General features: G+C 45.4%; 2 protein-coding genes across 2 annotated transcripts; both read right to left on the bottom strand.

The window, feature by feature from the left end:
* Nucleotides 1-121: 121 nt before the first annotated feature.
* Nucleotides 122-8739, bottom strand: LOC120500301 (rab9 effector protein with kelch motifs-like). The gene is made up of 13 exons (XM_039704982.1): nucleotides 8624-8739; nucleotides 8155-8331; nucleotides 7780-7885; nucleotides 7182-7304; nucleotides 6434-6671; nucleotides 5390-5413; nucleotides 4475-4597; nucleotides 3747-3934; nucleotides 2826-3025; nucleotides 2437-2528; nucleotides 2062-2116; nucleotides 1245-1342; nucleotides 122-1099 (listed from the first exon to the last, which is right to left on the bottom strand). Exons 1-13 carry the CDS (start codon nucleotides 8737-8739, stop codon nucleotides 885-887), a joined length of 1755 nt encoding a protein of 584 aa, XP_039560916.1. The 3' UTR covers nucleotides 122-884.
* Nucleotides 8740-16974: 8235 nt separating this feature from the next.
* Nucleotides 16975-26399, bottom strand: TMED8 (transmembrane p24 trafficking protein family member 8). The gene is made up of 6 exons (XM_039705480.1): nucleotides 26190-26399; nucleotides 25132-25210; nucleotides 22724-22853; nucleotides 21556-21694; nucleotides 20990-21289; nucleotides 16975-19554 (listed from the first exon to the last, which is right to left on the bottom strand). Exons 1-6 carry the CDS (start codon nucleotides 26266-26268, stop codon nucleotides 19337-19339), a joined length of 945 nt encoding a protein of 314 aa, XP_039561414.1. The 5' UTR covers nucleotides 26269-26399; the 3' UTR covers nucleotides 16975-19336.
* Between the last annotated feature and the right edge of the window lie 24 nt (nucleotides 26400-26423).

Consider the following 26423-nt stretch of genomic DNA (forward strand, 5'->3'; position numbering starts at 1 on the left):
CGTGGCCACAAACAACTGTCAGGCATTGAGTCATTTCTGTATTCCCCACAGGGGCTACTTCATTCTACCATCTACAGAAAGATCATCAGGAAATCAGTGTACACAGTGTGCTTATCCTTGGAGCTGCCTCAGAGTCACAGCACAGTCATCAGTTCCATGGATATAAACAATCAGATCTAGTCTCTGATGGAATATAGCTAAGCCATTGTTGGGGTCTTGAAAGAGTCAAGTTGGCAACTCTGTCACCCCTTGCAATAACAAGAGCAGTCACACAGAACTTATAAAAGGTCTGCCTAGAGCAAAGCTAGGTGATGGTGCCTTAAGACAGCAAGGCACAATCAGCTCTCTCCCCTACAATGAAAATTATGTTCTTATTTTTCCCATCCTCAGATACTGCTTTAGGTGGTTTCCTAGCCTTCAGCTGCAGACTGTTTCCCAAGGAAATCCCACCCCAGATTCCCTCCAAACCAGAATCATGTCTGTACTTTTTCTGTAAAATAGCAGCAGTAAATACCATTCCACTCATCCCAAATGAAACCAAACACCTAAATCACCTAACAAAGCTGAAAGCACCCTGGGAATTCCAGCTAAAAACCTGTAGGGCAAGAAAGGAACCCATAACCTTTGTCTGTGTTCTTGTGCAGAGTCACCTCAGATCCCACTGAATGTTTTGGCACCTGAGCCCAGATACTGTATATCAGGTACCCTAGGAAAACAATACCTATGGCCTTCAAACTTACAAACCCACAGTCTCTTTTACCAAGGTGCCATTCACCTACATACAGATACCTGGACTACCATGCTGCTTGGACTCATTTATTGCCATCCATATCTGTATTTAGATGAAGAGCCTTGCTGTTCAGGCTCATCCTGAGAATTGTGCATTATCCTAGGTCCAGCTGGATCTTGAGTGTGCTGTTATAAAAGGTCCCAGCACAGTTGGAGCCCCCAAAGACCAACACTGTGTGCAGCTTCTGCTCCTCTTTGTTCTCCTTGTCCATATCCATCAAATGGGTGGGAGTCAGGTCAAGCAATGTGTGGCCAGCTCGGGGAAGAGAGCAGAGGTCGTGGTGGATCACTGTGCTCCATGAAAGGGTATCTGAAGTGGAAAGGGGATACCAATACTGACAAGCCCATTCCTAGTGCAAGGGATGAGACAAATGGACTAGACTAGGTGTTCAAAAACACCACTGCAGCCCCAGAGTCACCTTCAGCTATCAAAACAGGGCGGGAGTGTCACTCACCTAGGTGGAAGACAAAGGCATCATGCAAGGCTCCTCTGGCATTGCAGCCTCCACTGATCAGAACCTTCTGGTCTGACACAGCCATAGCTGCATGAAAACTGTGACCAAAGCAAAGTCAAAAGGTGACTACAACAAAACCTGCTGGGATGGCCTCAGTCAGCAATGGGCAGGGATTGTCAGACTTCATCAGGAGGGGGCTTAAGCTGCAGGAAGACTTGATCAGGATTGGGGGCTTACACTGCAGGAAGAAAGTTGGCTTCTGCTTCTCTCTGCCCTGAGAGAAAAGCAGGAGAGAGAAGCCTTGCAGAATAACCCTAAAAAGAGATGTTTGCCTCTGCAGGTCAGGCCTGAAGAGCAATGTCAGAAAGAGTTAACAAAACTCCTATGCTGTGCTCTGTGGGGTGAGATAGCAGGCTAGCTGGGCTCTGCATTGATTTAGATCATCGTTCTAGTGAGCAATTCTGTCCCTTTAGGAACAGCATAGTCCTGGTACAGGAGTTTCTTGCTCTGTGTGGCACAGCACCTCTCCAGGCACTGTGAAGAGCAAACAGCAGGCCATACAGTTTACTAGCACACAGCAGAAAATTTACCCTAGCCTGAAAGACAGATTTCCAGGGAGACTAAGGACTATCCCCCCACACCATCCAGGCACCAACAAGGACAGCACAGGAACTCCTAGCCCCACAGTGGAGAGAAGATCCACTGTATTTTGACTAGTGGAACAGAGATATACAGCTGGGTCTGATCACAAGCACTGTTTAAACCTGGCTTCAAAGAGAAATGACAGAAGATAGCTGGGTCTGCAATAGAATCTTACCAACGTGCAGAAGGCTGTCCTGCCAGGAGGGGGACTGACGTGTACTCCATGAAACCTGACAGACAGAGAAAAGGCAGGTGAAATGTCCAAAAACCTCAGCCTCATAACTAGACAAAAACTTAAGATGCTCTGCCACATCAACAATGCCTCACCCTTCTCTCTTACCCAACTTCTTCCAAAAAAGCCATTGTTTTTTCTTCATTCCCTCCCTTATTGCCCCAGAAAGTTGTTTGGTTTTTTTTTTACCCCAGAGTTTTTCATCTCCATTGCCTAATCAAGAGTTTGTATAATGCTATTACTATTTTCCCATTGAGCACACCTCACTCCCAAGTCCCTGTGTTGGAACAGACCTTCCCAAGGCACAGACTTTCTTACCCAGATCCAGAATGTGCATGTCACTGAAGTAGACAGAAGTCCTCTGACCCCCAAAAATCACCAGCTTGTTTTTCAATAGAGTAGCTGAATGCCTGGGCAGAGAGCAAGCAAATTAATAAAACATCTTCAGCAAGTTCCCAAAACTTCCATTTTAGCCTTGGCCTCTTCTCCTGGGCTGCCATAGCTTTAGTCTACACCTGGGGCAAAATCCCATCAGGATTCACAACAGGAAGTACTGAGAATTCCATTGCTCTAAACACAGCCCTATCTTAAGGAGTACATAGTGGAAAACAATCACTTAATATTTAAGAAATCACACTAGTGTGGGAGGGAAGATAAGCAGAGGTTTCCTGCACTATTTTGGATAGTTGGAATTAAAGCACTCTCACCCAAGCCTAGGCAGAGGCTTCTCCCCTTCTGAAATGGGCTGATACCAAATTTCATGCTCTGGATTGAAGACATAGAGCACATTGCTGCAGGGTGCAACTGCCAGCGATGCCTTTCTGGGGAAAGTTCCTCCAAAAACAAAGAGCTCCTTCTGGTAGATAGTTGCACTGTGGTAGGTGAGCGCTGGTATCCTCCCTTTAGCCTAGAAAGATTTCAATATTTATTTGTTACAAGAAGTGCATTATTTGCTGCGTGACCCATAGGAAAGGGGCCCACATCATACAATGAGTTTGACAAGTCTCAATTTTCACTTTATTGGCTCCCCAGCCAGATCTTTGCTGCACAGGCAGACAGTACATTCTTTGCATGCTCTACACCACCAGAATGTTCTGATAAGAAAAGGAAGTCAGCCTCCCACACCTTCCTCAGAAGATGTCAGGGAACAGAAAGATCTCGTGCAGGCTTACTCTGTAAAAGCCATTTTGTGCTTTACCAGGAAAGAGACAGATAGTCCCATGTGACAAGGGCTCAGAATTCTGCTGTACTCAGGGCAGTTCCTGATTTGAGAAGGCTGGCTCTTCACCTCAGCATCTGGTGCTGCTCTCAACACCACCATATAAAATGAGAGGCCATTTCCCTTGGCTGCTTGTACAGTACCTCCCACCACTGAGCTTGATCAGGCACAGCCCTCTGCAGCAACCATTTTTTGCCATTGCTTCATTCATTATAGGCACAGCTCCTGGTTTCTATTCAGCACGTGGCTTTTCAACACAGCCTCTTAATACCTGTCAAACCCAAGTATGCATCTCAGACAACCTGTACCAACAGTGGACCAAGACTGGACTAAGGACATGGGCTGTCACATTCAAGCAGAACCTGCCACTCCTCCTGCACTTTTGTCTTGGAAGAGAGGCAGTACTCACAGCCACAAGGAGCCATTCCCAGGTGACTGTGTCCAGAATGTAGATGCTGCTGTAGTCTTTGTCCTCCCTTATGCCCCCAAAGATGTAGATACGCTTGGTGTCAGGGTCGTAGGTAGCTGTGTGACCATGCAAGCATGATGGCATGGCATTTTGTACCTGGAAACCCACTGGAAGCCATAAATCACTGTCTGTGGGAGCAACAGCAGACACATGGTTGGGAGTTCAAAACTGTTCTTGATTTCTCTAGATTTAAAGAACATGCTGTAAAATCTTTACTCAAAACCTTGCTTCCTTGGTCTCCTCCTCTCCTTTGATTCAGGGTTAGAGGGAACTCATACAGAATTGCTTCTGTAAGGAATGATGGGGAATAGCAAGGTGAAGGAGAAGGCCAGTGAGGTGTAGAAAGACTCAAGGCACTGGAATTGTATCTCACACTTCCCCATCAGTCACCACACATGCAAACAGACTGCATACTGCACTGTTGATTTTACCCCTTAAAATTCCAACTCTTTCCAGAACTTGTACCTTAGCTCCTAGAGTGGTCTCAAGTACAATCCCAGAGTCTCATAAAGCACTCTGTGCTGTCAGCTCAGCCTGGTGACATGCCAGATGTGATGCCTTTGCTGTCCCCTACATACACACAGATGCCCAAGTACCCCCTCCCATCTGCATGAGCTATCCTCGAGTCCCACTTTCCCCACTGCTAGTCACAACCCTGAAGTCCCCACCAATTTCCAGCTTCCAGAGCGCATCCCTGCAGGACTGTTGATTGACACCTTCTCCACCAATGAGAACAGCTGTCCCCAGGTCACTGAGGCACATGGCATGGCACCACCGAGGGCTGGGACTGCCTGGGGAGGGAAGAGCACAGGCCTGTGAGCAGTCACACAATACACCTTCAGCTCCCTTCCCTGCTGGAGAGAACAAGCCACCTGAATGCTCAGAGGGGGAAATGGTAAGGCAAGGACCCCTGCTCCCTGCCCTCTGCAGGGGAAAAAGATACCTCCCCAAGGAATATTTTCAGTTGGCTTGGGGGAATAATCGCTGTACTTAGAGAGACCTCAGGAGCAAGGAGTAGCTGGATGTAGGATGCATTCAGGCTGCCACTTCAGACAGGCTTGGATATCCCCCATGTAGTACCCCATCTCCAGAAGTGGATATCCTCGTTGTGTTACCCACCCTGCACTACTCCTCATGAGGGAAGGCTACCCAGGGACAGCTTGTCAGTGCCTAAGAGAGAACAATCAGGAGCCTGGAGCTGCTTCCAGAGGTATCCCTTGTACTGCTCTGTTCCTCCTCCCTTCCCCTCCCAGGCCCCTGCAGTTGGCTAAGCAAGCTAAAAAAAAATACTTTTAAATCAAAGTCTATTTCACATCTTACCTTTTTTCCTCAAAGAGCCATGTACCCAGAGGTATGCCTGAGATTCAGAGGGGCTAAAGAAACATATTTGAGAGCTTGACAGTACTGGAAGCACTGATGGCAAATTGCATGAAGAGGAACAGTATATACACACGACCTACTTGTATTCTTGATGACTGGGGAGATACAGGATGAAGCATGGGAGGCTTCTGATGTTGAAGGGAAGGAATATCATCACCAAGTGACTGATAAGACAAACCAGGGTCTAGGAACCAAATCCTCACCTTGCAACTCCTTCACTGCCAGATCTGCAGAGGGAACACAGAGATGGCCCCATAAAGCAGCCAGCAGACATACTGTGAAAAGTGCTCAGCTCCACTACGTAAGAGCCCTTTGACCTTCCTTCCTCCAACCTCCAGCACAAAGCTACCTCACTGCAACAAACAAGGTGCAAGACCAAGAATCATTAATTAAGTCTCATCAGAAGAAATGCAGAAAATAGGTAAGAGCAAGGCACGCTTCCTCTGACTGCCAAATACTGTCACCATTGCATTTTACCCCTCTGATACAAGTTCATTTTCCCCCTTCTCACACTGCCTGCAGCAGAAAAACTTTATGATGAAACTACATTTGCCTTTATGACAAGCAAGGCAAGTCCCAATAAGTAATTTCTTATGGGAACCACTAAGTTATTGCCAAACTTTTAGACACAAACTTGGTCACACTCTGGAGTTGGCTTGGAATTCCCACTCTAGAAGCCTAAGATTTTGTTTCCAAACCCCTTGTTTCCAAACCCCTTGGCAGTTACCTTCTCACTACTCAAAAGCCACTACAATTACACTAATTACATATATATATATTCCTTTTTGTAGTCTCAATACTGTAATACTAACCAGTGTCTTCTATAGACCAAGTGGTATGCTGTTAGTGGGGTACAAACAGACTAATGCAGAGGTTACAGAACATCACAGTAGGTAACTTTCTTGTGCCTCAATTTACTCTTTTGTAAAGCAAGGTTAACAATATTTGCCTTAATTTATAAAACACTTCTACTTGTATGAAAATATAGGCATTATGTCACAGTAAAAAGTGGTGGCACTAAGATGATATAGTCCATGTTCTATTTCTGGCCTTGTCCCAGCAGGCAAAAACTCATCAAGCAGCTGATCCAGGAATAAAGAGCATTCTCAGTATTTCAAAGCCAAACATACAAACCCATCATGCCTTGGAGGTACACAGAGAAATGGAATGGGAAGGTGCAGCCCAGCAGCATTGACAGATCATTCAGACAAGATCTGTAAAATAAAGTTGGAAGCTATCAGAGTTACCTTCTTCATCAAGATCTCTCTCAGATGCTGTGGGTTCAAATAAAACTTTTCTGGGCTTTTTGGAGAGGAATCTTGGTGGTCCTTGGTCAGGACTCTTCCTCCAGGTCTCACTGGATTCCACCTTCCCAGCTGGTGACTTCAGGGCACAGGGTACCACCATGGTCCTCAGCGATGGCCAGACGTCCCTCTTCACAGGCCTGGAGGCTCTGGCAGCCACCTCTGAGCTCTGACTCTTAACCTGTGACATGAGTCCCAGCCAAATCAGCCCCAAAGAAAGATACCTGAGGCTACTGTGAATTGCATCTTACTGGGCCAGAGATGTGATAACTGTTTTTAGGCTCATCTTGCCATTGAGTTTTAAGGGCCAACATGCCATCAGTGTCAGCTGCCAAACAGCTGCTGAGCGATGCAGCTATCTGCTGCTATGTGCTGTGGTCAGCTTTCAGACTGCTGGCTGCTGGGCACAGCTAAAACATGGAAGGGCAAAAAGGCTGGCTGTGCTAGGAATGAAGGGGCTGGTTGCCCATCCCACCAAGGACTACTACATTCAACATTTAAAAAGGCATTTCAATGGAGACTATATCTCTTCGTACAAGAGAAACTTTGGCTCCAGAACTTGCTTAGCCATATCTCCACCAAAAAAAAAAGGCAGCAAATGTTTCAGCTAGACATAACTGAACGGCTACCGGTGAGGGAGAAGATACTAAGAAAAAAGTGAAATAACAAGGTGACTCCAAAACACACATACCTCAGTAGGATCCTCCAGGTCCTGGCCAAGGGGCCTATTATCTGCTGGGAGCACTGGTGACTGGCTGGTCTCTGGTACAAGGAAGGGATGGACAGGTGTACTGCTGGAGACACCTCGGAGCAGCTGCAGCAGAAACAGCAACAGAACCCTAAGCGTGTTAGCCTCCATCCACAGAAAGGATGAGCAAAAACATGTCTTGCAAGGGACAGAATCTCTGCAATGGAATAAGCTGCCTTTCATCTCCCACACCAACAAAACAAGCAAGGAAAAGAAAAGCCAGGCACTGCCAGATGCTAAATCCAGTGGCTTCAGCTCAAGGTAAAGCAGTTATGTAACTGCCAAAGACTCAGGAGAGAGTGGGACTGGAAGTGAACAGCTGTTGGCTGCCCATCTCCTGTGACACACAAGGTGTTCTGGCAAAACTGTGTTCAGAGGATAGGCCTGGAGCATCATGGAGCTTTCAGGCTCAGCACAGACGTGCATTAACAGATCCATGTTTGTCAGTTCTACCTTGGAGTAGCAGTGAAGGAAAAGGGGCTGAGAATTGACAACATCTGGGACTCTGGACAGGAAAAGAGAAGAGTGTAAATTCTTTTACCTGTCCATTAACAGTCAGAACAAGCCTCACAGGGTTGCCTTTGTCCATCTCTTTCAATGAGGCCATGAAAAGATCTGTTCTCCAGTCATCTTCCCACACCAGAGACCTGCACAAGGGACCACGGCTTTTCAGCCCACAAATGACACTGACCAGGACAAAATTCCTGCTCCCATACTAGATGATAACAGCCCAAAGCCAAAAGAGATCCAACCCTGAAAGCAGCCAAAAGGAACCATCACTAGAGGAAAACACCATGGTGGATGACCAGCAGGCCCACACGGCTCTTGGATAACAGCAGCAGAATCAAGCAGCACCAGAGATCAGAAAGCTTTTCCAGGATGCCCCTCCTGACACCCTGGCAGCTCCGGCGGTAACCTGCGGGTGGGCTCCAGCGTGCCGACCCGCTGTGGCGCGACGCCGGGGGACACCAGCACATCCACTGCGATGCTCGTGTCCGGAGAGTAGCAGCTCCAGTCGCCCAGCCCGAACACCACCAGCTGCTTTGGCAAGGGCAGCGGCAGCCAAGCCTGGAAACCCATCTGGCTGGAATGGCTGCAAAGGGGAGGGGAGAAAAACGAGAGACAGTAATCAAGGAGTAAAACAAAAGGTGAAAAAAAACATGAAAACACTTTTATGCCGGGGAAGGTCGAAAGGAGAGGGCTTGTGTCATTTAAAGATGAAACCATGCAAGGATGCAGGGAAGGAGATAACCGGTGGGAAGGGAGAGCCGCCAGGGGCTGGAGCAGTTCAGCCACGCGGGCAGCGGCATTTCCAGAGGGCCAAGGCACGGCGTGCGGTGCCCCGGCCAGCAGGGGAGCCCAACCCCGACGGGGACCGGCCGCACCTGCCGAGCCGCCGCGGCGGCTCCCGCAGAGCCCACAGCACGTAGAAGGCGAGGCCGCGGCCCCGGCACTCCCGGCCCGGCCCCACAGCTGCGAGGGGCGCCCGGGGCGCGGCCATCCCCGTCAGGGGCGTGCCGGCCGCAGCCCTGCCAAGGCGGGCGGAGCGCGGGACAGCAGGGCCGGCTGCTCGGGCCTTGCGAAGCCCGGACGGGCCTCGCCTTCGTACCGAATGAGGCTCTGTCGAATTGCAGAATTAATTATGGAAAAGACCTCCGAGAACAGCCAATGACCGAACTCCACCATGTGAACTGGACATGGGCACTACACATCCAGTCTTTCCTTAAACACCTCCAAGGGTGGTGACTCCACCTAAACAACGAGCCTAAACAACCCCTGCTCCCTCAGCCACGCCTCAAAGAACTTGTGTTCCAGACATTCACCATTGCTAGAGCCCAAGCCGCATCATGACCCTTTCCAGAGAGGGATAATTTGCTTTCCGATTCCTAAATGATGATATCTGTACACATTTCTTGTAGCCTTCATGAAAAAGAGCAGGTGTGAACCTTGCTTCTCTTACTCTGCAGTCAGGGCTCATATTGAAGGTAGGATGGTGGCAGATACTCCTTAAACAGCAATTACACGTGTGTGTGTGTGTGTGTGTGTGTTACTACAGGGGCTCCAGTCGGTAACTAATACCACCTGTATAACAATGAGTAGCTCTGCTAAGCTTAAAACTGCTGTTGATAATCAAACACTACTAAAAGCAGTGACAGGACTTCAGCAGGCAAAGTACAATATTCTCCCTATCCACCTGAAACAGGGAAGAGCCACTTCCCTGGCAGAGGCAACAAAGCCTGCAGCAAGGCCTTCACAGAGCACCTCATATGGGATTGGTGTTTCTGCTGCAGCCCATGCACAAAAGTTAGAGAAGGGGGAAATGGCAGAGTGGGGTTGGAACTTCCAGAAATGGGAAGAACTAATATGAAATTTTGCATCGCTTTCCTGCATCTCCACTATTTTCCTGAGTTTTCCTTTTGCTTGTATGCCCCAGCCAAGCACAAGGATGTATCACGAGTGCATCATAATGAAGTAGCTGTAGCACTGTTTCTCTTTGGTGGTCTTAAAATGCAATGAAACATCTTTAACTTGGCAGAATCATTTATCCTTTGAATCAGTTTGGTTTATTATTGCTCCTGCCCATCAATTAGTTTATAAAAGTGCTCCAAGAGAATTGAACCTCTGCAGCACTGGTGCTGCCAAACTTAAAATGAGATAGGTGAGAAAAGATGACTCCCACTACAGGCATCATTCCTCATTTTGACCAGAAAGTGCTTCTTTCAGGACATGTAAATAGAGCCTTTGTAGTATAATAAAGCTGAGGGGCAAAGCGGCTGTGAGGAGCTGTAAAGGGCAAACACTTTTCTGTAGACAATTTAACGAGTATCTGGTAACTGAAAAGATGTTTCTAAATCCTCCAGACTGAAAGCTGAAGTAACAAAAGAGCTAGGGGATCTCTGCAAATGGAGGTGACAAGTACCAGTATGAAGAACTGGAGGGTAAAGTATTCAAACTGTACCTATGTCCATCATACGAGCTTGGCTACTTGCTTGTTCCTCTCCAATTCCTCACATTCAGTACAATCTCAAGAAAAATATTTCAGGAAGTCATTTTAAAAGACAAAAGATTTCCTGGCCTGAACCATCATCAGGAGGTGACAACAGAGCATTTTCCTCTCCATTTGCATCAGAATCTCCTGTACACTGCAAAATATATTTTGTGTATTTGCTTCTTCTTTGCTCCTAAAATTAACAGTATTCTTGTTTTGTTGGAAGGTCTGTAGTTGAATTTTTCATATCAAGATATTCACTTGCCTTAAACAGAAGACAGAGTTCTTGGTTGCATAGTGAAAAGTTTATTTAAAGGGAGTAAGTTCCAATATATTATTACAAATCAACCACAACACATCAAATATAAACAATACAAACCAATTGTAAAAGGAATGCAAGCACAATATAAATATAGCCTTCATATGTGCCTTTCAGAAAGAGTCCAGTGACACATTTTGTTAAAATATCCTCTTCTCTATTTAAAACTCATCTCTTGGCAAGCACATGGAAAGCAAACAGGTGGTGCTGAGAACTCAATTTTGAAATTACAGGACATCAAAAATATTCACATCACAGAGGTAAGGACTGACAAACAACCATCACAGTTCACAAGAACATCAGTCTGAAAAAGTTATGACAAGCTACAAGGTGCTTCCCATTGAAAGCCTATGCTAATGGCTTGGAGCTGTGAGTGGAAAGCAGCCTGCTTCCCTCTGAGGAGAGCTGTCCCCAGGGCATCTTGGAGGTTGCAGGGAAGCCATCTCCAGCTATTTATCATTTCCAAACATGGCTCCTAAATGTCAAGGTCATTATTTGGCAAGGTGTCCTTAGCTCTGAATTTTGTGGCTGGCATCCTGCTTCTTGCCCAAGGGATTTGACTCACCAGTCGAGATGGGTTTAAAACAGATAACCCTCAGCTGGATCAGAAAATTCTTCCTCTCTCCCTTCCCAATAAAGGGATTATTCTGAGAAAGCAACATGTAAAATCCAGAATGGAACCCAGAAAAGCCAAGGGAACTCAGATCCACCACCCACCTGGCCTGATGCACCTTCAGCTGCAACAGCACCACAGTTCAGAATAAGTAGCCAGAAACTCTCTCCAGGCAAATGTGGACTATCCCCCCAGAACACTCGCCTCCTTGTAATATACATCTGAAGTCTGCTGTTTTATGTACCTTTTAAAACTTTATTTAGTTGGTATTTACTGCAAATCAACTTATTTAGATAAATGCCTTAGCACTTTGACTCCTGCTAAACTCCTGTCTTCTTTCACAGTCTAATTAGCAATGTATTTAACACAATCAGTTCCCAGTTTTTCATTCTGCCAGTTGTGAGGTTCTCATTCATCTACATGATATTGTCACATCCAATATTTTCCCAGATATGAGAAAAGGAGAAATGTTTTTTTCTTTTACACTTCTAGATATTAAAAAAACCCTAAACAAAAAAAAACTTGTTACTTTGGTCTCTCATCCACACTCAATATACATAAGCACACACCACTCACAACTCTGGATTTCAACACCCTTTTTAGAGGAAATTATGAACGGCCATAAAAAACACTCTTTTATGTCTATCTAGTGTTCCTCTGGTCCTTGGGTTTAGTGTCAGCATATCAAAAGGAGCAGTTCTTTGTTGTTCCTAGACATCTGACAGCAGCATATGAAGGCAAAGAATGTATGGCACCAGGAAATTCAAATACCATTGTATTACTCATCTTACAGCAACCAGGTGGTCTATGAACAGATTAGATCTCCAGGAACAGCCTAGAGGGGCTCTCCCTGCCTAACCTTAGCAAGTACCACCCCCTACCCAAATGGGCAGAGAAATTTAAAAAAATCTCTTGTATTAATGACACCTATGGTTCTCATTTCAGACATGCTGTTTGTTCCTAAGGCACCTTGTGATAAATCCTCTGTAGAGTGGCTTTAATAGGGGTAGTTAGACAAGAGGAAAGAATATAAGCAGTGGGAATGAAAGTGAGCTCATTCAGGGATTCATTCTCTCCCCTAATTCCATACAAGAACAACAAAATCTTTCAGCAGCTAGACCAGTAATAAGGTTTACCTCAAATTCACCTCACCAGGTCCAGCCACAATAACTGACCCAGTGCAGACCACAGCTGGAGGTTACATGCACACACAGGTACAAGGAGATAAGCTGTCAGGGCAGAGCCACAAAGAAAGGCATGTGGCTGCCTTCTAGACTCAGTGCATAGTAACTTGACTTCCCTAGCACCTGAAGTCAGGGAACTAAGCTCTTCCTCTTAACACATTTTCATCTTACTTGTTTGTGCATATTAAATGGGTCCCAAGCAGTAATTTGCTGCAAGCCTGTGTCTGACACCAGAAACCTTTCCTGAGAACATGTATTACAGGCCTCCAAAGGGTCTGAGTAAATGTAAGCAGTACCAGTAGTGGTCCTTGATTTAAGCAATTTTAATTCTCTGTTCTCAATAAAACACATACATTTTGAACTCCTACTGCTACATTACACCTAAAGCAAAAAAGAGGAAACAATGGAGAGCTTATTACCTTCTCTGGCATAAAAAAGTCCAACATATTAGTACCATTATTATAACTAAATACTTCTCCAAAGTAATTTTTACACAAGTCCTTTGCTACAGGATATATCTCTGACTGAACATGTAAATTTTATTTAGATCTAAATTATATTCAAAACAAAACAGAAAACAATTCTGGGCTTTCACAAAAGCAATCCCAAAATGCAAAAGAAACTTCTTCCTTGATTTAGCTTTATGAATTTCTAAAGACAATTTAGAGGGAAAGGAAACATATATTAAAAATCTACTTGAAGTCTTCCTTCCACAGAAACATAAAATTTTGCTTTCCTGAGGATTAATTTCCCTCTCTGAAGTGCAACTGCATTTAAACTTTATTTTTATTTCTTGACCCAAGGTCTAATTCCAAAGATCTCTATTTAAATAAGAAGGGTTTCCATAATTGCCTAAGCCAGCTAGCAAGATTCAATACAAATTCAGGAAATATACCAAACTGAAAAAATTAGATTTTTCTAATTTTCATGCAAAATAAGATTATTTCTTTGAAACAACTATGGGTTTGATATTGAACAGGAATGGCTGCTGTTAATCACTAGCCACACAGCAAAGCTTTGGATTTATCAGAAAATTATAAAAACTGTGTATCCTTCCAAAAAGAAGTTGTCACTTTGATAACGAATGCTAGTTGAATACCTGAGAAACAACAGACTTGTATAATATGGAAATATAAGAAAATAAACAAAAAGAGGAATTATCCTGTATAACTATGAAGCTTTCCTGAAGATTAAATATTCCTAAAACTATCTTGTGTTCATAAAAGATACCAGATACTTCTGGGAAACTTAAGCAGTGAAACAACACACACCAAATACTTTGAGTTCCACTGCAGCAGGCCTGTCTGTGAGCAGGCTGCATTTGCAGGCTGGGCACATACTCATTGGGATGACATTCTACATTCTATGCTGATTTTGGGCTTAAGTCAATGAGACCAGGTAGACGGGCACAGTTCCAAAAGAGTGACCCAAGCCTTATTAAAGATTGGTCCACACTTCAGAAAGCAAGAACTGAACAATAGGTTTGCCATCTACAGTGCAATTTATCTTAACAAAAACCTTAACTAATGGCTGGAAAACGGGGACATACTATCTGTGTGTCAGCAAGTGATCAAAACTGGTTGTAAGGAAGGTTTTGTGATCAAAACCACAATATAGTTTTAAATGGAGATAACCCACTAGTTTGCAACAAGCTGTGCAGCTGAGGATCAATAATTCTGGAATATCTCATGTGCATACAGGTCAGAGTTCCCTTCAACATAAACAAACCCTAATTAAAAAGTGGAGAAGGTGCCAAATAGTACATCTTATGTTAACCAGCACACACACACAGGGTTCTCCAGATCTCAGCCAAGGACCAACAGCAATCATTGAGTGGGGCAATGCTGACATTGTGGTCAGACTGAAGGGTCTATTCAGTTTTCTTCTCTTTAGTGCCTCGGGTGACAGTGTGCTCTCCCCTCCCACTTCTGCTTGAGAAATAGCCAGCCACCAGTGGTGGGAGGGAGGACTGTATCTGGCTTAAGATGGACTCTGAGAAGACAGATAAGAACAAAATAGTTAAGGACCATAAGTCTTGCTCAACAGCTTAGGGTCATTTGGGCACAAGGAAACCCAAAATACAGCCTGTATGGAAATATGACTGTAAGTCAATCATCTTACTCTGAACAGTGGACAGGGCCTGTTACCCTCTCCTGCATGGCAGCAGGCTGTGCCCCAGGATCTCCACTCAGCTAGGGATGCCTCTTAGGGTTAACTTCTTGAGGCTGAGAGATTCCTTGCTTAGGAATTCTCACAAAGTGCTTAATAGCATACAAAACTTTGAAATCTCAGCTAAGTGAGATACAGGATTGACAATGCATATAATCCTTTAGATGTAAACTGCTGGCCAAGTCTGGGACTAAGGCTGGATCCAGACAGACCTAAATTCCCCTCAGGAAAGGAGTTTAAAAATAAGGGGGTCCTTTCTGAACCTCATGACTCAGCAGAGGGTCTCCCTGACAGTTTTGTCTGACCCTGTCATCTATGCAGTGAGCAATTAAGTATATCTTGCCATCATGTCTTGTTAAACTACTGTCACATTTACTCGTAAAATCATAGAATGGTTTGGATTGGAAGAGGACCTTGAATATCATTAAGTTCCAACTGCTTTCCCATGGGCAGGGACACCTTCAACTAGACCAGGCTGCTGTACCTGCAGGGCTGTGTGGGAGACAGGTTACACGTGCTGGGGTGCTGTACCCGCGCTGCTGTGTGTGCAGATGAGTTACACAGCACTGACCTGAATGGAGGGTGAGAGCAGCCTTTAGAACATGGGGGAGCTGGGCAGGCTGCAGGCACTGCTGCCTGCAGTGCCCCATGAGCCCAGGTGCTCTGTAGAGCTGTGCCGCAGGAGCTGCGTGCCGCAGCCATGGCACGAGCATTCCTGGTGCTCCTGCACAGCCCTGCTTTACAGCCCCCGTCTGTCCAAGCATTTTGTACCGTATGTGTGTGAGCTGACTGACATGACTGATGCTTGCCATCTGAATGATGCTTCGTTAATCTTTTTGTCACATTTTTAATCAGTAACTTTCATTATTCACAAACCAATACTTCAAAAAGGGTGGAGGAGTAAAATCCCCAAACATATTTGCTTGTGATTTGCTTTTTTAACTCAACTCTCCTTCAAACCAGAAGCTGTTATGAAAGGATACTGTAAACTGCAGAATGTGATGAGTAACTCAGGTGGCCTGAGCTGCAGAAGTGTCTTCATAATACTCAACTGCTACTGCTGGATTTGGTTATCAGCTTTTCATGGAATTACTTTACTATATGGGTATGAATAGTTGTCCAAAATATAATGAAACTATTACTGTGTTTTGACTGTTTCTAGATGTTAAAATAATTCAGATTTTATTAGCAATGACAGTTTCAATAAACTTTTAATGAAATGTTCATTTCTTTTATAAAACAGCCCATGAAAAAAACCTAATTTCTTAAAACCAGATATTTAAACACTTTTCGGAGTCTAAAGGCCTGAAGAGCCTGGCAATTTTTGACAATTTCTGAAATTTCTGTCTGAATGTGAATTATTGTGTGTATCAGATGGGCATATGAATTATACTGTGTATCAGATGGACAGACCATAATTGGTAAGGATACAGACCCTTTTCCCTCTATCTCATAAGACCCACTGAAGCTGGAAAAGAAGTATAGTCCCATCTCCTGACAATTTGGGACAGTTAATTCCCGCACTGACCTTATTTTCAGAGACTGGCTTGTGTTGTTAAAGCATTTACTAAAGAAACTTGCCATTTCCCTGTTGTTGATATCTTTTACTTCCTACATCATCTGTTTGAAGAAAATTATTAGTCTAATCCTCTACTGTAAGTTTCTACCTGATGCAGTCTTTTAGGTAATGGATCTAAGTGAAATTCCATAAACGTGGAATTTGGACAATTTGGAGTTCACAGATTGACTTAAAGCTTGTACCCACTTTTACAAAAACACTTCCCTGACAAGCATTGAGTGATGAACAAAAGTATTTTTTCCAAATTAACAACGTAAAAAATAATGTAAGGAACAACCTAGTGAAGCCTCTAAGGAAAATGTAATTCCTATTTTTTATTCCCTTCAACAGTCCTGCAGAACTCCACCACTGAGTTTCATCACCACCAAGTTTTCCCAGAGGCTGCAGAACAGCCTGAAGAACCCTGGCATTGATCACACATGCATGTGGCTGATCTTATTACTCTGGGACATGACCAACTTCTGTATTTTATGCGCAACTTCTGGCATTGGCCCATAGTGTTTTCTGTGTGATCATAAATAGTTTTAAGGTGTTTTCCAGTGACTCAGTACAAAAGGTTCATAGAATCATAGAGTATGTTGAGTTGGAAGAGGCCCATCACGATCACTGAGTCCAGCTGCTGTCTCAGGACACCCCAACAATCAGAACATGTGCCTGAGAGTGTTGTGCAAACACTCCTTGGACTCTGTCAGGCTTGGTGCTGTGATCACTTCCCTGGGGAGCCTGTTCCAGTGCTCAAACACCATCTGGGTGAAAAACTTTTTCCTTATACCCAACCTAAACCTCCCCTGACTCAGCTTCATGCCATTTCCTTGAGTCCTGTCACTGGTCACAAGATTGAAGAGCTCAGTGCCTGCCCCTCATGAGGAAGCTGTAACTGCAGTGAGATCTCCCCTCAATCTCCTCTTCTCCAGCCTGAACAGACCAAGTGACCTCAGCCACTCCTCCTATGGCTTCCCCTGCAGACCCTTCACCATCCTTGTGGCCCTCCTTTGGATGGTCTTTAATGGCTTACACTGGGGTGCTAAAAATTGCCCCCAGCACTGGAGGTGAGGCTGGCCCAGTGCAGAGCAGAGCAGGACAATCCCCTCCCTTGCCTGACTGGCCGTGCTGTGACTGATGCACCCCAGGTTGGCCCTGCTGGCTCATGTTCAGCTTGCCATTAACCAGGACCCCCTGGTCCCTTTCTGCAGTACTACTCTCCAGCCTCTCATTCCCTAGTCTACACAAAACACACCAACTATGAAATGTTGTTAAATTGATGTTTTATATCAGCAAACATATTACTACTTCTCTGTTAGAAGTGAAGTGTGTCAACTCCATCAGCAATATCTAGGGACTTGAGAGACAAAGGATGAAAAAAACCCAAACACCTTATCTAAATTGCTCATGCCTGATTCAAGTGCTGTAGAAAGGCCACGGGATGGTTCTTCATTTCATCCATGGGAGGTTAAATGAAGGAATAGCCCTCTCCAAGCTGCTAACTGAAAGAGCATCTTGCTCTGACAGATACCTAGCCCTACTGTTCTGTCTTCCTGTGGTTGACCTGCTTGAATACAGCAACTCTGCAGTTCCACCCCACCCTGGTGAACACACTCTCTTTGAGAAAGGTGGCTGTTTTCTCCCCTTCTCAGGGCCCAAAGCAGTAATAACTCTGCTCCTTGCCCAATTCCCCAGAAAGTCACTGTGTTCCAAGCAGTGCTCTTCCAATTTCCACTCCTCCTGCTCCCAGCTAGGGCTGCTCTATTGTAAACTGACTGCTTCCTCTCTTATCATTTTGACCTACTAAGTGCTCTGGAGCAGTGAATCAGTAAGCAGAGATACTTAAAAGTAAGCTTGAATGTAGAGCAAATTGTACAGCATTACAATGTACCCTTAATAGGAAATAGCCCTCATACGAGAGCAAAATCTTTGGCTTTAACTACCCCAAATAATTCTGTCCATCATTTCCTCTCAATAGAAGGAATGGACCAAGTAGAGGTGCTTTACCTGGACAATTTAAAAATAAAACTCAGAACTTTTCTAGTATCACCATGGAAAGTCATTTTGTGTCTCTGCAAAGAGGTATCAAAATGTAAATACAGCAGTATTCTTAGAAAAGAGAATGATTTCAAGTTGAAAGTATTAAAATAAACAACAGTTACAAATAAACATGTTTTTAAATTCATCTCTGATGGATTAACTTCTCCTTGTTCAACTCAGCCACTACTTAAGGAGAAGGTGAAAACTAATACCATCACTAGTCACCAAAACATGCCAAGGATCTTCCTAACAATACCTTTACAACAGCAATAGCAGCTGACAAACTGCATTTCTCTGGGAGCCTTTTCCTTGCTACATATGGTTGCAACACCAGTGAACCAACATCCAGCTACTAAGAAACATTTCCTGTATATTTATTGGTTGTATTCCAACCATTTTGTATTCATTAAGCATGGCAGTAAGTAACCTCCTCTGCTTCACATCTGGATTAAGAAAAAACTTCTGGTAATCATTAAGGTTTTAATCATCTACATATGCCTACGATCAACAGATATAACATTCAATTCTTAATCTGTAGAAAAGCCTTCCTATGGACTCTGAGGTGTGCACCCTGCTCCCACCCCCTGTTCAAACACGAGCTGTGACTGCTATTTGGGGCTCACCTGTTGTAGCACTGCCAAGCCACTGCAGCATGGGCTGCTGCTGGCCAGCTGCACTCCCAGCCACTCTGTGAGTGAAGGAAGCACTGACTGCTGGTGACTGTAGCGATGGTAGGTGATGGGGGTGCCCTGGCTAAGTGACAAGCCAGCTGTGCTTCTGGCTCACTGAAGCTAACAGCTGCCCTCTAGTGATGCAGATGCAGCAGGAGAGTTGGAAAAGTTATTCACAAAACAGTAACATTATTTTCACTTCATTTTGTACCAGCACAACAGATCAGAACCACAACCACCTGAATGTGGCTTCTGGGCAATTGCCAGCTGTGGCTTGAAGGCCCAGCCCAATGCCTGCATGGAGCAGACCTCCCAAAGTTTTAGAGAAAGAGCAGCTGCCTGGGAACAACCAGGCAGTCAGAACCACCTTTCTCCCCTGTGACAGTGGGGAAGAAGGGTGTGGGGAGAAACCAGTTCACGTCCAGTGGAGAGCTGGCAGAATTGCACCGTGGTTCTGTCACACAGCAGCGCCCGTCAGGCAGTACCAGGGCTGGGTGGCAGCCTGCTACACTCACCATCCCCTGCCTGCCATCCTTGCCCCTTCCCTCTTCTTCAGCTAGTGTAGTAGACGTGAAAGAACAGGGTCTTATTGCGGAGCAGAGAGTAGGAGTTATCAAACTTCAGCAGGTAGATGCCCTCGCCCGGGTACTCGTGGCTGCCTGCCTGCACCTCCCGGTGGCTGTTCCTGCGGTACACAGGCATGACCTCCCCATAGCGGCTCCGCAGACAGCTCTTGGAACCCCGCTCCACATCGCCTACAGGGGACAGGCCTGAGCGGGAGACAGGAGACAGGTAAGTAGGCCAGAACCACTGCATGATCCAGAAAAACACCAACAAGACCAGAACACAGCACAGACATGCAGCTGTATGGAAGGCTAACGGTGACAGCATTACCCTGAGCATCTCCTCAAATAATTATGCAAATAATTCCCGCAAAGTCCAGCCTTCCTTGTCAAAAAAAAGGTCATACCAAGAACCAGTTCTCTTGGGAATACTGATGGGACAGTATTTACTAGCCCACCAGCACAGTCTCCTCTCTTTTTCAGCTTAGACACCTTTTAGACACCTCACTGCTTTTATACACACAACAGCAGTCCTGTGCTAGGGACTTGAAGCAAAGAGAGGCAGGAAAGCTCTTAGCTGTTACCTCATAGTGTCTATATCCTCAATTCACTTCTCCAAGAGGATTCCTCATAAAGGAACCTACCCTGTTTACAGGGCCTGCAAAATTCAGACACAAACCTCCCAGCTATACTGGTCACACATACACCGAAGCCACAAAACAGGCAACATTACTGTGTGTTTCCCAAGTACAGTGACACAAGTAGCAAACATTTCAAATACAGTCAGAAGAAGCTACTGTTGTACTGGGAAAAAAAGAAAACAAGAAAAAACCAAAAAACAAGAAATCCCCCCCCCAAAAAACAACAAAAAACACCAACCCCCCCAAAAAAACAAAAAAACAAAAAACAAGAGATCTCCCCCCAAAAAAACAACAACAACAAAAAACACCAACCCCCCCCCAAAAAAACAGCAAAAACCAAAAAAAAAGAAAACCCCCCCCCAAAAAAACACCAACAACAAAAAACACCAACCCCCCCCCAAAAAAACACCAACAACAAAAAACACCAACCCCCCCCCAAAAAAACCAGCAAAAACCAAAAATAAACAAACAAAAAACTAAAAACCAACCAAAACAAAAACCTCAAACCAAAACAAAAAACACAATCAAAAAAACAGCAAAAACCAAAAATAAACAAACAAAAAACTAAAAACCAACTAAAAAAAACCCCTCAAACCAAAACAAAAAACACAACAAACAAAAACCCAAAAAACCAAACCCCAAAATAAAATCTTCTTGCCTCCACTTACCACCAGAAATTTCTCAGTCTGAGAATCTAACAAAAACAGGTTAAAATTTCAGACTTTAACCTTTTTATCATCTAGAAGTTGACTGAGTGAATTCTGATTTTATTTTTCCATGTGTTCAATTTTAAGAATGCTCTTGGAGAGGACAGCCATTGACATCTGCTGAAGCAGGAAGGGCCAAATGCTTTCTTTTCACTCTAACCAAGAACACAATAAGCTGCAGAGATAGCAAATGGCTGACTAAACAAAGTAGATGGAAATTGTAGCATCTGACAGATACGCTCAGCAGCATGGCAACAAGCAACACAAATTAACCTTTATAAGATCTGCACTAACCTTCAATTTCCTCGTCCTCCTCTTCGTCCTCCTCATCACTGGATTCACTGACCTGAACAGTAATGGCAGTGCTAGTAACTGTGGTCCAGTCAAAATAGACTCCAAACCCAATGTCGTAGTCATCCGTAGCAAACTCCCAGCAAATGCATTTCCCATCAGGATGGGTTGGCACACGGACTGTCACCACCTCGCCTCGTTTCACCACCATCCTGCCATTCTTCTCCTTTCCCATCTTGGCTTTGAATTCCTTCATCTTCTCAGTGGTCCACATGGTGGGTGCAGCCAGAGGTGGAGGCTGAGCTGAGACAAGGGAAAAGTTCACAGGTTTACATGACTTTTCACTACTGACAAACTATTACCTGAAAATAGTGAAGCTGTTTCTGGTAAGGGGCCTGCATTCTGGGCCCTGCTCCCAAAAGCCCCACATGCCAAGTTTTTCCGCTCACTAGCCAGGAGCACAAATTTCCAGCAGGAATTATAAGTATCTCTAGGACAGTCTCTGCTCTTCTAGCCAGGGCAGGCACTTAAAAAATCACCCTAACAATAGTTCTGCCTTCAGGACTCACCTTTTCTCTGCTCCCCAAGGAGGTCTGCAGTCTCCAGCTCAGCTGAAAGGATATCCACAGCACCAGTGTGATCTGACTGAATCATGACTATATCCCCTACTCCCTGAGGCACATGGTAGTTGGTTAATCGAACAGCTTCCTGCACCAAGCACATAAGAAACATTGTCACAAAGACCACCTGGTTAAAAAGTCTCTGCCTAGGTTTGAAACAACTCAGTAGTAACTCAGGCACCTTTATGAAACCAAGTCAGACCTGCAGAAGCTTCTATTATTAGTGTAGGCTAGCTCTGAGACACCTCTCAGCATTTGTTTCCCCCACTGCACCAAAGTAATGAACTTTGAAGTCAAATGCTGTATCAGTGTCACAAATTTCACCCCCCTTGGTCTCCCAGGGTCCTGGGCAGGCACATTTTTGCACTTGCATCAGAGTTGTCACCCCTCAACAAAGCAGCAGCCTTATAGATTTAGCCGAAAAATCTTGGAAAAAATTCACAACAGTCAGTCTCTCTAGGGAGAGCCTTTCAGCTCTGTGTGCGTCTAGACTACAGCCACAATCAAACTGCCATTGCTGCATCCTAGTTAGAAGTCCATCTGGTTCACTCTCTTCTCATACATGCAAACTTGCAGGTCCTGAACTCGGTGTCACTTGCACCGGTTTCCCTGACTCTATCTGTAGGGTAAACAAATTTGCTGCTCACAAGAAGAAACAAGGGATTTCAGTTCCCTCTTCCATAAATCCACAAGAATGAAATTTTCAGAAGCACCAGATAAGAGCAGAAGGTGACAATTACCTTGAAGCCTCAGTGAGCAAGGAAGCAAGGACTAGCTGAAGACCCAAGAGGGTCAAGGGATTTCAGTTCCCTCTTCCATAAATCCACAAAATGGAATTTCCAGAAGCACCAGATAAGAGTAGAAGGTGACCTTGAAGCCTAAGTGAGCAAGGAAGCAAGGACCAGCTGAAGACACAAGAGGGATTTTGCAAATTAGACTGATACCATTTATCTCCCACTGATGTACAGGAAAATGTAACTGAATCTATGTTAATAATACTTTTATCTTAACACAATCCTTAGAGCCTCAGTCCCACAGTGGCAAGCATAGTAGTAGAGTGGGAGAACTGTTGCTGCACTTCTGTCTTCGTTCTCAGACATAAGAAACATTCATCTACCTTTCTGAGAGGTTGGATTTGGTCAGGCAGCTTCTCTTCTCGTTCAGCAGCTTTCTGGTCCCCCAGAGTGCCAATTTCTGCTTTCAAATGCTCTGTTGTGTCCACGCTCAGGCGCGCCCCAGCCTGTGACCTTTTGGAGGAAGAGAGCAGTACAATTCAGCACTTGCACCCAGGGCACAGCCAGCAGAGGAATCACTGCTCTGGAACTCAAGTTCAAATGAGCTGAAGGAACAAGCTTCAGTGGTCAGCACCTGCCAAGTGGACAAAGAACCCCTGCCCACCCCAGTCCTGCCATCTCTGCATGATTGCTTTCCATGTGAGCCAGGGGGAGCAACTTCCTTGGGATACTCCATATTTACCATCCTTTAGATGGCAGAAATTCACTGCACTCACCCCATGCTGGCTCATCAACACTATACTAAGGACAGATATCAGTAGCAACTTTTCTGCCCAAGAAAGAACAACTTTTATGCCAGCTACTGCATGGCATCTGCATACTGCCTCAGAGGTCAACTGGATCGGTGAAAGAATTCAGAACAATTTTGACAGTCATCCTGAGAATGCCATCTATTTAAGCAGCCCATTATGCCTTTCCTACTAGCAATCCCAACAGAAAGACACTCGGGTATTCCTTGTTTCTGCCATGTCCAAGTACACCCCACAGATAAGCAAGCAGTAAGACATACAATGGGCAGCACAATAACTTAAGCAAAGAGGTCTGAGTACTGCACTGTAACAAAAGAAAATGCACATGCTAAAACAAGAATGGTACATAGCAAGAAAAGCAGGAAAAGAATGGGCAAGAAAGGAAACATTGCTGGCATTTATTCTCTGTTGAGGGTTTTCTTCTAAATGATATTTTTTAATTTGCTGCATGTTGCCTATAGGTAGACTTATAGTCCCAAACGAACTCAGATGCCAGAAGAGTGTCCTGACACATTGTGCATCCACAGAGAAAACTTGAACAGGGCAAATGTGGCTTTTGTTTTCAAATTGTTACTCTTATGGCACTGCAGAATTTATCCAGAAACAAAACCATTTTTTACTTATATTCTCTCAACAGTGTGATTTCCTTTCGTAGAATTGGCACGATGGACCAGAAGGTCTGTAAGAACAACTCAAACAAGATGAACAGCAAGCTCACAAAATGGCAGCAGATGGATGAGATAAGAAGGCTATTTAGTGGGAACAATTTTTTAAAAGAAGAATTCTTGGAGTTCTAGGCTATCGTTTTCCAGCCTGTTTGCATTTCAGTTTAGCAGTTGCACGAACACACCTAGATGGACTATTTGGTCATTTGCTACCATAGGTGCACACGTCTGCTCAAAAAGCTCTCCATCAACACAGGAGCTTACAGGCTGGGAAATTTTTCCTCTAGATACCGCTGATACCTAAGAATCTCACTGAAAGATTAGGAAGAGCTACACAAGCTTTACAGGCAGACTTACAAAGACACAGTTCAGCTGATTCCTTCTCACACAAACCTTTTGGACCATCTCCATCCCTTTCAAAGAAGATCTAAATTAAGACCAATTTAATAGGTAATGTCCACAAGTATCTATAATGTACTGTGGCTATTTCGCTCACAGTCTGTATTAATCTCTTTAAAGAAAATTATAGGATATAATAAAAAGATGTAAGAAGTCATTTATAGTCAGGAAGTCTGATAGAGATGTCAGTGGCATCAAACTGCTGTTTTGGTAAGAATGGTAGTTTGATGTGGGTTCTTTTTTTCCTGGATTTTTGCTTTTTTTTGATGAAGCTGTGGTTTACCTACTGTAATTAACTCACACATTTAGGAAATTGTATCCTCTGCAACAAATGTATAATGGCAAATTAAACTGCACTGCATAGTGTTAATGCTTGTAGCCAATTAAATTACTTGGCCACAAACACCACATGCCCAGCCGGTACCAACAAGCCAAACATCTGATAACAGGGTTGATCAACAGGATTAATGCAGAGACACGGAAAACAAACTATGAAGAAAAAAGCCAAAATGTTGTCAAGAAAACAGTAAAAGGTATTTTCTTGTACAGCTTTGACCAGATTTACAGACAGTAGGCATACTTAATTATTAAAGTATCTTCCAGATAGGATAGAGAAAATTTCCCCCTGAAAATGTACTAGCTCTTATAATGGATTATAAAACCGCACAGGGTTCCTCTCAAGCTGAATGACTCTGTGGTTTGAATACCTGAGCCAGGAACTACATTTCACGAGCTTTAAAACAACCATAAAGCCTGTAAGAACATACTGATTCTGGTAGATACTGTCCCAAAGTAGACAATTCAGTCTCCAGTCCCTTCTTTTTACCTGTGTAGGACAAACTGCCATACAGAAGAGGTCACAGCAGAGAAACAGACTGTCATGCATGTGGGCCACAACACACAAAAAGGTTTTCCTACCCGCTCTGTGAAGTACTGGATTCCAAAGAATCAACTAGCTGATCTGCAGGCTCTGTCTTTTGGGCTGAGTCTTCATTTTCTAACAACAAACAATATAGGAAGAGAAGGTGAAGTAAATGTTGGTGTTTATAATACACTGGCAGGAGAAAAAAAACCCTGCAGCCAGCACTCAGACACCGACAAGGTCAGACATCTGTGGAACAAACACCTGTGCCAACCAGTTTTTCGTGTTATAAGCTGTATCTAGAACCTTGCAGAGCAAAGATTCTTAATGACCTCAACCCTAGGAAAGGGAGAATAAAAATCTTGGCATGTTTTTGGTGTGAAGCCATTCTCAGAAGCAGGGTTCATTCAGGAACTACTCATCCTAGCTTTGCTTTACAAGGCCAGAACAAGGCTAAATTCCATCATGTAAAGCTGAGCTGACAAAGCCCTGGGAAAAGCAGTCGTGCAGCAGTTCAGAGAGGGCACGGACGAGATGGAAATGCCTAGGTCGGGGCTAACAGGAGCCTCTGTAAAGATGGCTCCTGGTCCTCCCCGGCTCTCCTCAAGGCAGGGAAAGCTCTGTCCCCACACGAGCGCGGTGCGTGCGTCCCAGCCCTGCTCTCCGATGGCGCTAAGGCAGCGAACAGGGCCGGGGCAGGCTGCCGGTGTCCCTCGGAGCCGCGGGCCGTTCCCAGGGGTGCGGGCGGAGCAGGCGGCTCGGGCCCAGGGGCACGCAGCCCGCGGCACGGTCCGGCTCCGGCGGCACGGGGCCTCTGTCGCCGGGGAAAGCACCAACTCCATCAATCCCCGCCCTTCCCGCCGCTCCGGGAGCAACTCTCGCTGCAGCTGCAGCTGCCCGAGCGGCAGGTGAGCCGCAGAGACCGCAGCCCGGCCCGGCCGCTGAGCGCCGGCACCGCGGGGGCTCCGGCACCGGCACCGCGGGGGCTCCGGCACCGGGAGCTGCCTCCCGGCAGAGACGGGCAAACCCCCCACGGAAAGGGAACTCTCCCCGTGAGGCCAGCGCTCAGCACGCGCCGCCGGGCTGCCCCTGCCCTGCCCAGCCCTGCCCGTACCTGCGGGGCCCGGGGGCGCGGTGTCGCCGCCCGGGGGCTCGGAGCGGCAGCCGGCGGCGGCGGAGAGCGCGTCCGACATGGGCACGGCTCGGCGGGCGGCCGGAAACAGCCGAGCGTGCCCGGACAGGGGCGGCCGGAAACGCCCGAGCGCGGGAGACGGAAACACCCGAGCGAGCGCGTGTGAGCCGGGCCGCAGGGAGGTGGCGGCGCCTCGGCGCTCCCCCCTCCGGCGCC

Source organism: Passer montanus, unplaced genomic scaffold (assembly GCF_014805655.1).
Source record: "Passer montanus isolate IOZ18808 unplaced genomic scaffold, ASM1480565v1 scaffold18, whole genome shotgun sequence".
In the NCBI taxonomy this organism is placed as follows: Eukaryota; Metazoa; Chordata; class Aves; order Passeriformes; family Passeridae; genus Passer; species Passer montanus.